The sequence below is a fragment of the Neodiprion virginianus genome, chromosome 4 (genome assembly GCF_021901495.1).
Source record: "Neodiprion virginianus isolate iyNeoVirg1 chromosome 4, iyNeoVirg1.1, whole genome shotgun sequence".
NCBI lineage: Eukaryota > Metazoa > Arthropoda > Insecta > Hymenoptera > Diprionidae > Neodiprion > Neodiprion virginianus.
In genome coordinates, this window is record NC_060880.1 from 36343909 (window position 1) to 36357838 (window position 13930).

Here is a 13930-nt window from a genome sequence, read left to right on the forward strand (position 1 = left end):
ATATCACGTATAAATGTATACTTTATTTTCATAAAAGGTCATTTTCATTTCAATAATGCGTATACTCGTACTAAAAAAAAATGTATATACATTGATTTTTCAAATTTATCACAGTCTTCAGGTACAGGTTTAGCTTGGATTTCCTGCAAATAAAAAACATATTTATGAACATTTATTAAGGGACATTTGATCAACAGTCACGTCAGTGGGAAATCAATTTTCTGCATAAATAAGTGAGTAAGGTCATTGGAAAAGTTTTTATAGAGAATCTGTATTTGATATCTTATGAACAGGTCAGTTACAGTCATGTAATTTGTAAAATGTATCTATCGTATGTAGCATATGATCGTATATAGAAAATTCAACCGCGCTCAATGTTGCGATTACAAGCTTAACTAGATTTTCAATGTTATCAATGTACGGCAAGCATTTCATTAGTCTCGAGTTAATTGCATCTAATGCAATTAAGAGTAAAAATGCGCAAAGTCATTTCCTGAAATCACATTACTATTCAATCTGACAAACGGTTTATTGTGGCCTGTCTGCCATCCGATTGGCAATTGCTTTGGTGTATTTTATTTTATGTTTTTTTTTTAATACTCTAGTTAGGTATGTATGTATACATACGACTATGTATAATGAATTTTATAAATTTGTAATAAGAATTCAATTTTCAATCAGTATTTTGTATATTAAAAATAATTAAATATGAAATACTCTGTACGACACGCTTATTAATCGTATTTCTGCCCGTCAGTTAACATTTCTGATATCAGCATGAAAATGCTTGTTATCGACCATGTACGTACGTAGTATTGGTCAAATTCCAATGAAATAACACGTCATAATTAAATATAAAACATTTACCGCGATGCATTTTATAACCAATATATCATCCCTTCAACTCTTGAAATTTGAAAAAAGGAAAATTCTCGCTGGCGCGATTAACTTGATTGCTGGACCAATTTCAATATACGATACACTGTGTGCGTATCAAGTATTGCATCAACGTTTGGCCAATGTACGTACCGGACTTCGTAATAATTTGTAGTAAAGTAAGACGATTTTCAACGTTAATATTAAACGGATAAAATTGGTCCTGAATAAGAGTACACGGGTATGCATAACATATTGAGAGACAGATTTGGATGAAAAGAAAAGACTGTAAGACTGAAATTTTTTTCAAATCTTTTGCAGATTGTTTCTGTTAAGTAGATGTAAAATATTAAATACAACGATGAATAAAAACACACACATACACTTGCACATACACACTCATGTACTGCCCCCCCCCCCCCTTCTGGTGTCACTATAAATTAATATTATGCCGTTTGTCTATGTCAATTCAGTGAAATCAACTTTGATCTATTCTATAAAACAAAAATATATATATATATATGTGTGTGTGTGTGTAAATAAATATACATCACTGCTTGCACAGGCCTACTCGGAGCTATGGTATCGAATAAACTGAGCAAAGTGTAGTAATAAGTATGGATAAGTAGAGTAACGTTAGTTTTCAGTAACGTTTGAGTTTTCCAACGTAAGCGATTGTATAAAAGTAGGTTGAAGTAGTTTCCTTGGCTGCAGGCCCGACGTGGTCAGTGTGTCTTAAAATTCGTCTCATTTGTGGCGTGCGTCCAGCTTGTGTATACCAGTCAGTCTGTGGAGACAAATAGAAACATTACATTTTTTTTCGCTGCCAAGATATAACAACGTCCGACAACATTTACGAGGGTACAAAAAGAAATTCGCAAACGTGCGTTGCTTCGGTCTCGGTGCAATTTGTTACTTACGTGTTGTGTAGAGCATCCTCAATTTTCATCCTCGTCCATTCGGAGACGCTTTCGACGATCGTCGCCCACGTTCCTCTCCTCAGCTTCCAACACCTTCAAACGTGATCCACAAATCTCTTGTCCGTGCAGTGTCTACAATTAAACATTAAACTACCTTCGTAGAAAATTTCCCGTTCGAAAAATTAAGCGGTAGATTTCTCTACAACGAAAAGAAAGGCAACACTGTAGAGCAAATGCAAAGCACTTAAGGGCATAACGAATTGGTACAGAAAAATTTACGCATACAGGTCGACATCATTGATGCTCGAAAAATGATTTAACCGCAAGTCTCGGAATTATCAACACACAATATTAGAATACCGTTATCGTAATTAGAAAATTAGTGAACTGACCTTAATAGCTTTGTCCGCGCTTTCGGCAGACGCATATTTTGCGTATCCGCAATTTTTTCCAGGAAGCATATACACATCTATCAAGTTCCCAAATCTACAAAAAGCATCTTTCATAGCATAAATTGGAGGCACAGGTGGTCCACACACAATAAAACATCTCTTAGCAATTTCTGCATCAATACTAGCCATTGGCTCAACGGGTGGAAGTTTTATATTCACTGTATGTTCCAAACCTGTAACCAACGGACCAACACCTGTTTCGAGCGATAAAATTCGTATTAAAAACAATGCTTTGACACTTGGCAACTTAAACTAATCTTAATATAGAAAATGTAAGGTAAAACGTCTACAGACTGTCGACTTTGATCTCACATCACATGCTCATTCTCAATGAAACTTAGGCCCATTCAAAATGTGGCGTATTTTTTGCTAGAGACTAATTTTCATAATTTGAACCAATAATAATCACATAAATGTTAATGAAAAAGGAGCAAATTTACAAAGTTACCGTTAGTTTCTGATATCAAGTATTTTGAATGTGAAATTAGTTTGATATTCTGGGATTCATACTTACTTGGTGCCGTAAGACCAGCAGCTTGAATCAATGATGTAGCTTGGGCAATAGTTTCAGCCAAGTGAGCTAAATCTGTTCTTGTGCCAGCTATACCAGATGAATTGGAGGTGCCAGGTTTAGCTGTACTTCTCTGAGGACTTCCGCCAGTCACATCAGGTTTTACAATCATTCTGTGACCGGGAGGATATTCGAAACCGTGAAACTTTTCCCTAGCGTAAGCAGCAGCACTGGAATTTGAGTAAACCACCGTCGCTTGCCCTCGCGGCATTCGATATCTCATGTCCATTTTCAAATGACAGTAATCTAAGCCAGGAACAATGTCAAAAAGTCTCCAAAGCTGGTCTTGATTCAAGGCCGGATGTGCTATGACCTGTAATCGAGTATAACCTTCTGCATTCGGATAATTAGTTGCAATCTCCAGGCTGATGCTACTTTTGCCAAAATTACTAGTGCCGTATCCTCCTCCATGGCTATCATAATTTGCAGAGATACCATTGTTATATTTTAAATCACTATGATCCGGTTTGGGCTTCTTTGGCTCAGCAAAGACAGCTTTGTACTTTCTGTCACACTCTTCGAATGCTTTAGCTGCACTTGATACCTTTCTGAATTTGACATAGCCGAAACCTTTCGATTCATTTGTAATCCTGTCCTTGACTACCGTTACGTAATCAATAGGACCAAATTTAGAAAATTCCTGCTGCAGTTCTCCATCAGTCATTGACTTTGGTAGCACACAAAACAAACGTACCCACCTCTCCTCCTCGTTTGTTTCTCTGACAGATCCTTGGTCTCGGCTGAAAATATATTATGCAAAACTTTATTTCACTTTATCTTATTCAAAATATTATTACAGCTGGATAGGAAATATTTCTCCCATTATTCATCTCGTACACTTCACGATGACTTGTACAACAATATTTTCAGAGTACAATAAAATTTTCACATGTTAAAATTCACTTCGTACAGATTCAACTTACAGCATTCTTACAAATGTTCAATATTTAACTTTTGCACGTAATTTTGATGAAAATTCATCCAAAATTTTCATGTCAGTTAACATCACTTTCAAGTAGCATAGCTTTATTACACTCACTTAGATGCGATCATAACTTTAATTGGTCGACCAACGCTTCCCAACATTTTTCCATTCATTTCTTCCAATGCAAAAGCAGCTTCCGATGTCTTTGAAAACTTAATATATGTGACCCCTGCACAAAGTAACACAATAAGAATATGAAATTATTGCAAGGAAAACATCTTGATACCTTAAATTTATTTTAAGGTCGATCAAACGGATTTTTAAACAATTTTTAGTTGATTGATTCATTTGCATTCTCTCTCATCTTTAGATTTCCAGTCTATGTTAATTCAAAGATATTACCTCTATCAAATATAAGCAAGACTCATAAATAGATCAACTTCCAGGAGAGAAAATCGATAAACTTAGTTGTTAAATTTGTGGGTGGAGTACAGTATTGAAGATAATTATGCTCATCTGATAAAAGGTCAATTTCTAAGAAAGTAGAGTCGACATTGAAAACTCATGTACGGATGACACCATTGTATGCAATCTCTACATTTAAATTATATGCATCTGATTAATTACAGGTGATGTTTTGAAGACGTTTAAATTTCGTAAGACATTGTTTGAGGGGATCAGTTGCTTTTGTAACAATAAAATTATGTTATCAATAAAATCTCCAGGGCACAGTAGGGTTGTGCGAGATAAAAATTCGTATGCAGTGAAAAGCTTCTCATAAAAAGATGATACAATGCATAAAGGTTCAGTATTGGATAATTTGGATAAACTAAAACTAGTAAGATACGATATAATATCACGTGATCTGAGCCATATGTGCAAATAGGATGCATAATTTGGAGGTTTGGTGCCGAAATCACGTTGTGTAAGATTTAATTAGCGGAAGTTCTAAAACTGGTCGAAAAGTTTAGAGGCTAGCCACACTAGGTACTATAGTTATCGGTAAACGCCGGCGGCATTCGAACAGAAGTTTCCGATTGCATTCAAAACGCAGAACAGTTGGGATGAAAATATTGATAGGTGAAAATATGCAATTGGTGAAATGACATGATATGTAAATAACCGAAAATGAGACGCTAGTGAAAGTTATTGATTTATCCAATTACCCTTGTTTTCCCCAGTGTTTCGATCCTTAACAACCCAAATATCTTCAATTTTTCCAAACTTTTCGAACGCCTTCCTGAGGTCATCTTCCTCCAAACTTTTATGGCAGATTACAAACAATCTTGAATTCGGTGGGTCGTCGTTCTTCGAACGCGGATCCGACTGAGAATAATACGCCTCGCGGTCTCTGTGATCAGCCATTTTACAAGTGAAATGTGAATATACTGGCTGAGGCTGCTGTTGCCTGCCTTCCACGCTGCCAACGAGAACTAAAATTCAACGACTTCAGGGCCGACACATCAAAGGCAACACGTAACGGTACAATTTATGTGACACATGTGTTACATGAAACGTGATATACCATGGCTGAGTCTACGACTTCGACTCCGTATTTCATCCCTTCAATACCATTCACGCATCAAACTGCCGACAGTTTTTACAACAGTAAACCAGAGATTGTTATCGCTTACAATCAGTTAAAGCTGCCGGGTACCCGGTTCGCTCGTGACAGTGTTGTGCGCGTCATGTGCCATCGATTACAGGTGCGTGTAATTTTGGTACCGGTCAGAAATATGCGCAGATATGGAATAATTTATTATATGTAATGTAATGAAAGCGATACAATATACAATAGGTGGTAAAATTTAATTACTTCTCTTGCGTAGCTACTTAATGAGATTCGATTCTTCCGCTGAAATTAGCCTTATTACACCTAGATTAATTATTCTTTCAGCGAATTTATGAACTTGTTGCTTTTCTCATTACAAAATTTCGGGATTTAGACTTATACCGTTATTCGGCGAAATGATTGTGTCATCTGTATGCGCGCAACGGGGCTTATAGGCTGGACACGCAAAAATGTTGCAGGGCTTAGAAGTAGCAAGAATAAAACAGTTTTATTCAGTTGAACAACGTTTCGATAAAAATTTTCACTTTTTCCGCTTCCACACGCTGATCTGATTGACTTTAACTGATCTTCGTACTAAAATTATATTGCAAACAAATGTTTCATACATTAATCTATGTTGTTACAATATTATAATTTAAATGACTATCGCGAAATGTACAAACTTATGAAACAACTATAATATGTATTCGTAATGTATTCGGAATGTTGCAACAGTCTTAAGAGTAATAAACGATACCGTATAAATATTTGCTATGCCGATTATTTATTACTCCAACTGCCCTAAGTGTAGCCGTTACAATCCAAATTTCATACAAAGTGCACTTGATTTGATTTACGACGAAAAAAAAAAATAGAAATTTGTATCCTAAAACGATTGCAGAAAAATAAAACCACCTCATTTCAGCAATCGTAACTGGTGACAAACCCGCATCCGTAAAATGACAGGGAGAATAAAAGCTAACCGGTAATTGTCTTGTATGACGGAGAGCCCTTTCTCTTTTGGTATGAACAACTACCAGCGCTGTTCATAACTCGTTATTTACGCGTCATAGGTAGACGCAGATACATTGCCTCCGTGGCCTGTCCAGTTAGTATGAACAAATTTTCCTTCCGCGCCAAGTAGCTCATAAGTGTGGGCTCCAAAGTAATCACGCTGAGCCTGCAGTAAGTTTGCAGGAAGACGCGCTGTTCTAAACCCATCGTAAAATGCTAAGGCAGTCGACAGAGCAGGAGTCGGTATTCCAAGAGTTACAGCTGTTGCCACCGTCACTCTAGCACTCGCCTGGCACTCCTTCATTGCTTTCGCGAAGAAATCATCAAGCAACAGATTGGTCAGCTTTGGATTCTTGTCGAAGGCTTGCTTGATGTTTCCCAAAAAGGCGCTGTAATCATAATCCATAATACATTGATAACCATTTTCGTACGTTTACCTTCATTTAGGATGATGATTTTTCTTTCAAATTGGATCGGGCCAATTCGTGGCATCTACAGAGAGGGTGGCAATCAATTAAAGAATTCTCTCACCTTCTGATGATACATCCACCTCTCCACATGAGCGCAATTCCACCATAATTCAAATTCCAGTTGTGAATTTTAGCAGCTTCTCTTAGCAGCATGAATCCTTGAGCATACGAAATGATTTTCGAAGCATACAGCGCTTTCCGAAGATGTTCGAGGAATTGCTTTTTATCTCCTTGGTAAACAGCGTTTGGACCCTCCAAAACGGTGCTAGCTTCAATCCTCTCACCTTGGAGCGAGGAGAGACACCTTGCAAACACTGATTCTCCAATTAGCGTGACAGGAATTCCGTAATCCAAGGCAGCGATAGCCGTCCACTTTCCTGTACCCTTCTGCCCAGCTGTGTCTCTGATTCTTTCGAGAAGATAGCCCTTCCCATCCTTGTACTTCAAGATATCTCGGGTAATTTCAATTAGGAAAGAATCAAGCACCCCCTTGTTCCACTCGCCAAAAACGTCACTCATTTCCTGTGGGTTCAGACCAAGCCCGTTTCTCATGATGTGATAAGCTTCGCAGATCAGTTGCATGTCTCCGTACTCTATACCGTTGTGAACCATTTTCACAAAGTGTCCAGCCCCTGTCTCTCCGACCCAATCGCAACATGGCTCACCGTTACTCTTGGCGCAGATCGACTGAAATATTCGCAATGTATTAACATTTCGAATTACTGTCCTGAATGTAGTTTATATTCATGATTTTCTGAGTAGTGACAGCAATAATTTTATGACAAAGAGTCAAGACGCTAGACACACAAATTTTTTTGAGGCAATTTCCAACTATAAATAAAGCAATATCTATTCGCCTAGCCCTTGATTGGCAATTACCTGGAAAATAGGCTTGATATGAGGCCATGCTTTGGGATTGCCACCTGGCATGAGGGATGGCCCATACCTGGCCCCATCCTCTCCTCCACTAACGCCACTGCCAACGAAGAGGATCCCCTTCTTCTCCAGTTCCTCCGTACGCCTTTGAGTATCTTGGTATTCAGAATTACCACCGTCAATAATGATGTCTCCCAATGACAAAAGTGGTACCAGTTTATCTATAAATCCATCGACAGCTGGACCAGCTGGAAATAGAATACAAGTGTTATATGTTGTATTCGCTGTATTAACTGTTATGTGCTGAAGGCTTTGAAGTTACAGCAGATATTTTTTCTCACGATTTAATATTTCATAGAGTTTGATTGGTACCGAGATTTAGTGATGTTAAAAGCCGGTTAGTGCTTTATTGTTACAGTAATGATGCTTTCTGCTTGCTGACGGAAGAATTTCGCACATATGATTCGAATTCAAGGTGTATAAGTTTCACCTCGATGGGTATTTTTTGAGAGTTTCAAGCAATCTTACATAACAATCATGACGTAACTGAAAACATTCTAGCCATTAAGATTACTAAGTACATTAGCATTATCATAATTTAAGCTCGATACGAATTGTAAATGTGACTTTGTGACGTCATGTGCATATATGTAGACAAAAAACAACGTTTTAACGATATCCTTAGAATTCAAGTGATTTTTAGGCTTGAATGTCATCAGCACTAATGTTTTCAGAACTACGATTACTGCCTTTATTAGAGCTGGTTATATGTTCATAATTTTTCCATCATGATACTAAGATCTGTTATAAAAGGATACGAACCTTTGACTAACAACATAATACGACGTGGCAATTTTAGCTTGGAAACCATTTCCTCCAAGCTAAAGGCACCCACTACTTTGGTGCCTTTGGCTTCATTTTCTAAGAACGATTTCACCTTATCTGTCGTACGATTGTAAGCGCAAACGACAAACCCATGGTCGTTCATGTTCAGGATCAGGTTTTGTCCCATAACGGCAAGACCGATAAGGGCAATATCAGCGACACTGTAAAAAGATGAGAATGACAAGATTGAGCATGAACAAAAACTGTACATTTGTGGTTCATTCGGCATTCAAAAAGATATGTAAGAAAATTAGAACTTTCAAAACAAATTCAATCAAAAGATAGTGTAAAATTTATTCATTAAATGGTGATAAACAATTTTTGTGTTCTACGAAAATTTCTAATTGTGAGTAGTAGTAACATTGCATGGCAGATAAATTACTGCATTCGTCATTGACTGCCCTTGAGGTAGCCCGGATATTACAGTGCTGGACTATGACCGACATTTCGGATATACGATTATCTTTGATTACTAGTAGAACATGGCGTTTCGTAATGGTGTAGCGCAACATGAACAGGAACTGTGTGATTCGCGCGGGAGGTAAATGTACGGAAAATGTTGCATTAAAGTAGGTCAAACATGTGAAAGACGATTATTAACGCTACGGTTCGCGACTGCCGCCGACTATTAAATGCATGATCGTGCACTCCGAGTTTCCTAGTAATTACCTGCAGTAGCAAGTATTAATCGTTACTTACGGCTCTGTCATGATGGTGATTTTTCTGTAGAGAGCACGAAACAGGTTAAACCTCCGCCGAAGCAAGTGTGTAACTAGCAACAAGTGGCGTATACGACGAGCGTCCGTCGGGCAAAGGACGTCTTGGTTTATGAGCGGATCGGGCCAGAGCCGAGTCAGTAATTCAGTCAGACCACCGCGTAAGAGCCAATCGGCGAACCAGCGAGGTCAGCGTTAACTTTCAATTATCTCACCGTTAACTATCGAGCCACGATTTGTGAGAGTGATTACGCCATCAGTTCCTATCAAAAATCACTTCCAAGTAAAATTTGAAAGTCACGCTCCACAATTACACCCGATTACGCCCGACATCGATTAGTTGACGAGTCAGTGGGTCGGGAGAATCGATTGTTGGTTGATCTCACGCACTGGGTGCGATTTTCAGAAATTTCCTAACTCTGGTGGATAAAACACTTCGATTTTACTTTAATACTTCAACAATTGGATGAAGAGATATTAACTCGTACTATACTATAGGCTTGCAACAGTAGGTTAGGATTTTGACAGTTCAATTAAGTCTGCGATGTCATCAATGTAAGTCGTGCAACCGACATGCGGTGACATCTGCAAGCATGTGTCGGCCAGGGTCGATATCGTGGTGCTTTCTTTTTCTTTGCTTTTCATTCGTGTTAATACACCAACGTACTTATAAACACGCAAATGTTGAACCTTTTATTTTCGACTTTCAATTTGTACGATCGTTTTATCCTGTTAACGGTGATTCATCGCTGAGGAAAAGTCTATGAAAGAAGGTGGCAACATTTGAATCATCGCCTGGCGTGCTGAGCGATGGCAATCCAGCAACAGACTCGTCATTTGAGTTGTCTATCACAAGGCGCTGCCCACACCATTCAACCATAATTCGCGTTCCGATTCTTCGTAAATTCATTTTGGAATTTTTATTCCTAAAAAATGTACGAACGCCCTTTTTGTACTCAGGAAATGAGTAATGGAAATGACTGAAATGACGTAACATGTTTTCTCACTGCATTTCACCACATTTGCCACATCCAACGGAAGAAAGATTTCTGCAAACCGAAAACCGGAAGCAGGTTGACCAGATGATTCCCGAGGAAGCATTCTACCAAGGTGACAAATTTCTGCTAATCAGCCGTGTACGTCAGCCGGAATCATCAGTACGTAAACAATATACCTATATGTGCAGACCACATAACGCGAGGATTACGCGGGTGAATACATTTCTCGCGTCTGCGCACAGACTGCAAAGGTCGTGGCCACTCAGTGATCAGAAACCCTGCGTGACGTCATCGTCCGGAGTTCTTCCCAAAGGGGACTGGTTGTTCTTTTGGGTCTGAGGAAGTACAAGAGAAAGTGCAATATGTCGGGGTTTACTTCGGCCTCGTTGAATTAGAGCATACTTGCGTATTTTTTCACGTTTAACGTCATTCGTATTACTCCCGTTGATATTTGTATACATTTGTGACGTGTTCCGCGTCTCAGGAAGGTTGAGAAACGGAGATTAATACAGTTTCGTCGTGACAGCCAGCCAAAATAGTTGCACATAACCCTGTGAATATGAGATATAACTCAAGATCCGACGCCACGAAATATCTAGTGATCAGTTTACGTGATTGAAAGATAATCTCGCTGTAAATATTGAGTAAACACAAAACCTGACGCTCAAACCTTGTACAATATGGGACTTTTATTCTCGAAACTGTGGAGTCTGTTTGGGAACGAAGGTAAGCAACGAAATACCCAATGCCACTGCCAATTCAATTCCTTTGTGTCGATCACGAGTCGTTTTCGTGATTGTAAGTAATAATACACCACATGTCTACAACGAACGACCCATTTGAGACACTTACAGATATAAATCGCTATCAACTTTCGTTCAGAATCTACGTGTTTCTATTTCTGACACACCCTTCACAGGGACAGATAATTAAACTGCCTTTATTCCTTGCCCGAAAAACCTCTTGTAAAAGCAAAAAAGAAGTGAAAATCAACTCTTCCAAATGCCATTTCTACTACGTATCCGTAGTGACAATATTGACTTTGAGTTTTGGAAATGTGATAACTCCACCTTATTTTTAATCATCCGTATGTCATTCACCTCTCGCCAATATGATTATCACAAAAGTGTGGTCACGAATCACTCGCCAAATGAAGAAATGGAACGATCAGAAACTCTATTTTCACAATATGTAGATCTATAGAAACTTGGCATATTATTTATGCGACGAATACTTTCTTTCACAACTTTCACTAGCGCCGCAAGGTCAGGCCACTTGCTTGTCACTACGTATTCAACCAACATTATAATTTTTGAGCAGTAGATTATAAGATTGAATCTATATTATTCTTGCTTAAAAGCTGACTCTCGTAATTCTAACAATTGTTTATAAATCGGTTTTCATTTTTTTCTCTTTATCTTGAATAAATCCATGAAAGTAGTTACTAACTTCTGTTGTTGCGAATAGAGTAGAATACAAGCTATTCGTTTGAAATCGAATGTATGTCCTTGAATTACACTTTTTAGACTTTTTTTTGTACTGTTACATACCAGGCCTATTACGTTCTACCTTATCTGCCAGGTGCACAGATGTTGGTGTATCAGAATAGACCCTGAAAAACGTGTAATCATAAATATGAGACGGTAGTTGACCTTTATTTCTAAGTTCTCAAATTACTATACCTTCTGTGTTGTAATTGACTGCTAATCATGAATCGGTTTAAGATACAATTAATTCTACTTTAATTTTTGAACTATGGCTTGTAAAATCTGTCAAGTCTAGGACATAAACAAGTAATTAATTATACATTGTTGGTTTTATTTCAGAACACAAAATCGTAATGGTTGGACTGGATAACGCGGGTAAAACAACGATATTGTATCAATTTTTGATGAACGAGGTTGTCCATACGTCACCAACAATTGGTTCTAACGTTGAAGAAGTTGTTTGGAAAAATATTCACTTTATAATGTGGGACTTAGGTGGTCAGCAAAGTTTGCGAGCCGCCTGGTCAACTTACTACACAAATACCGAATTCATTATAATGGTGATCGATAGTACAGATCGTGAAAGATTAAGCGTTACTAGAGAGGAACTATATTCCATGTTGAATCATGAAGAGTTGAGCAAAGCCAACGTTCTTGTCTATGCTAATAAACAAGACTTGAAGGGAAGCATGAGTGCCGCCGAAATATCCCGGCAGTTGGATCTTACGTCGATTAAAAAGCACCAGTGGCACATACAAACTTGTTGCGCACTTACAGGAGAAGGGCAAGTGTTTCATGGAAATTGTTTTTATCCTTGACAATCGGATCTTGTTTACTGAGTTTGTTTTCAATTTTACACACAATATGTCGTAGATATAATATAATTTGTATTTTTTCTTTTCTTTCAAACTAAAGGCGATTTTTCGTATGGAGTGAATATTGCCAGATGAATTAATTCTGTACATAGCTACCATGTGATACAATATTTGTCCTTGCATCTTTACAACCTTATCTTGGCTATATATCAACTTACCTGGTTTTATGCTTTGCTTACATTAGCATAGGTAAACACTCTGTGTTCGATAATAATGAAAAAAATTTTTTATAGGCTATACCAGGGTCTCGAGTGGATCGTTGGTAGACTGAAGAAGACATGACCCAAATCGTGAAAGCTTAAACTGCCTTTGTCAATAAAATATACGGAATGTAAAATATTCGAAGGGATTTAGGTATTGTGCCACTTTGACTGCTGTACTAAATATAAAATGACAATTCTAATACCTGAAAGGTTGAATATCCAGCCTTAATGAAATACGTATGGAGTATAGTTGTCAAAGTGTATTTATATCAGTTGGTAAGATAATGGAAAGCAGAAAGTTGTAACAAATGTAAAACCGTCGAATTGTGGACACAAAGTAAAATCATATCTGGCTTGTTGCGCTACTGGTAATGTGTAAAGAAAAAAAAAAAATCACGACGATATACTTTCAACAATTTGCTATGAAACTATTTAATCTGCTATCTTGCAAAAAATAACGGCACTACCACATGCTTACATTTTATTCCGACGAATCCTACAAGATTTATAATCTGTAGAGGATTTTTTAGTGCTTCAAGTATGCAAACATGTTGTAAGACTTCACAGCAAGGTTATTCGACAAGCCAAGCTAAAACTTTTTCCTGCCAGAATACAAAATGTTTTTGTGATAAATCATGATGAATTGAATATTGAAGTGGTTGTGAGATTAAGGAAAAAATTATTGTCATCTATTTTAAGCTTGATTTTCTTTATCCCTGATACTGTAGAATAAATAACAATGTTAAGAAATTTTTATGTGCCAGCTGAAAATTTTGGCTAACTACTATCAGTGGTATTCATTTATGTTGTGAATGTAAATGATAATTTTTGATGCAGCTATTATTATGATTTCGCATTTTACCGAATATAAGTCGTTTCTTTTTTTTTTTTGTTTTTTTTTTTTTGGTGCTGGGCATTAACATTTTCACGATACACACGTTCGATTGGGTATAAAACGAATTTCATCTTCGAAAGTAAACAGTTTAAAGATTAGGGTGCATGAGAATAATTTGCCAAAAAAAGTACTTCAGCTCCAATGAACACAGTGTAAAAATTGGATATTCGACTTATGTTCGACAGAATATAGTAAATACTCGACCATGTAAATTG

At 37.5% G+C, this 13930-nt stretch overlaps 3 protein-coding genes across 5 annotated transcripts; 1 reads left to right on the top strand and 2 right to left on the bottom strand.

The window, feature by feature from the left end:
- Positions 1-3: 3 nt before the first annotated feature.
- Positions 4-5162, bottom strand: LOC124302114 (RNA-binding protein 45). 2 transcript variants are annotated; one of them, XM_046757912.1, is made up of 6 exons: positions 4911-5162; positions 3859-3973; positions 2763-3559; positions 2189-2442; positions 1797-1928; positions 4-143 (listed from the first exon to the last, which is right to left on the bottom strand). In XM_046757912.1, the coding sequence occupies exons 1-5, from the start codon at positions 5107-5109 to the stop codon at positions 1815-1817; spliced, it is 1479 nt and encodes a 492-aa protein (XP_046613868.1). In that variant the 5' UTR covers positions 5110-5162; the 3' UTR covers positions 4-143; positions 1797-1814. The 2 variants fall into 2 exon arrangements, with proteins under 2 accessions (XP_046613868.1, XP_046613867.1); XM_046757911.1 differs by lacking the exon at positions 4-143 and adding an exon at positions 505-1663 and having other exon boundaries at positions 4911-5159.
- A 623-nt stretch (positions 5163-5785) lies between these two features.
- On the bottom strand, positions 5786-9753 carry LOC124302115 (6-phosphogluconate dehydrogenase, decarboxylating). Of its 2 annotated transcripts, none has more exons than XM_046757914.1 (5): positions 9211-9753; positions 8479-8702; positions 7660-7904; positions 6842-7467; positions 5786-6699 (listed from the first exon to the last, which is right to left on the bottom strand). In XM_046757914.1, exons 2-5 carry the CDS (start codon positions 8666-8668, stop codon positions 6357-6359), a joined length of 1404 nt encoding a protein of 467 aa, XP_046613870.1. In that variant the 5' UTR covers positions 8669-8702; positions 9211-9753; the 3' UTR covers positions 5786-6356. The 2 variants fall into 2 exon arrangements, with proteins under 2 accessions (XP_046613870.1, XP_046613869.1); XM_046757913.1 differs by having other exon boundaries at positions 9241-9752.
- Positions 9754-10351: 598 nt separating this feature from the next.
- Positions 10352-13279, top strand: LOC124302122 (ADP-ribosylation factor-like protein 5B). The gene is made up of 3 exons (XM_046757923.1): positions 10352-10981; positions 12082-12526; positions 12851-13279. The coding sequence occupies exons 1-3, from the start codon at positions 10936-10938 to the stop codon at positions 12897-12899; spliced, it is 540 nt and encodes a 179-aa protein (XP_046613879.1). The 5' UTR covers positions 10352-10935; the 3' UTR covers positions 12900-13279.
- Positions 13280-13930: the final 651 nt, after the last annotated feature.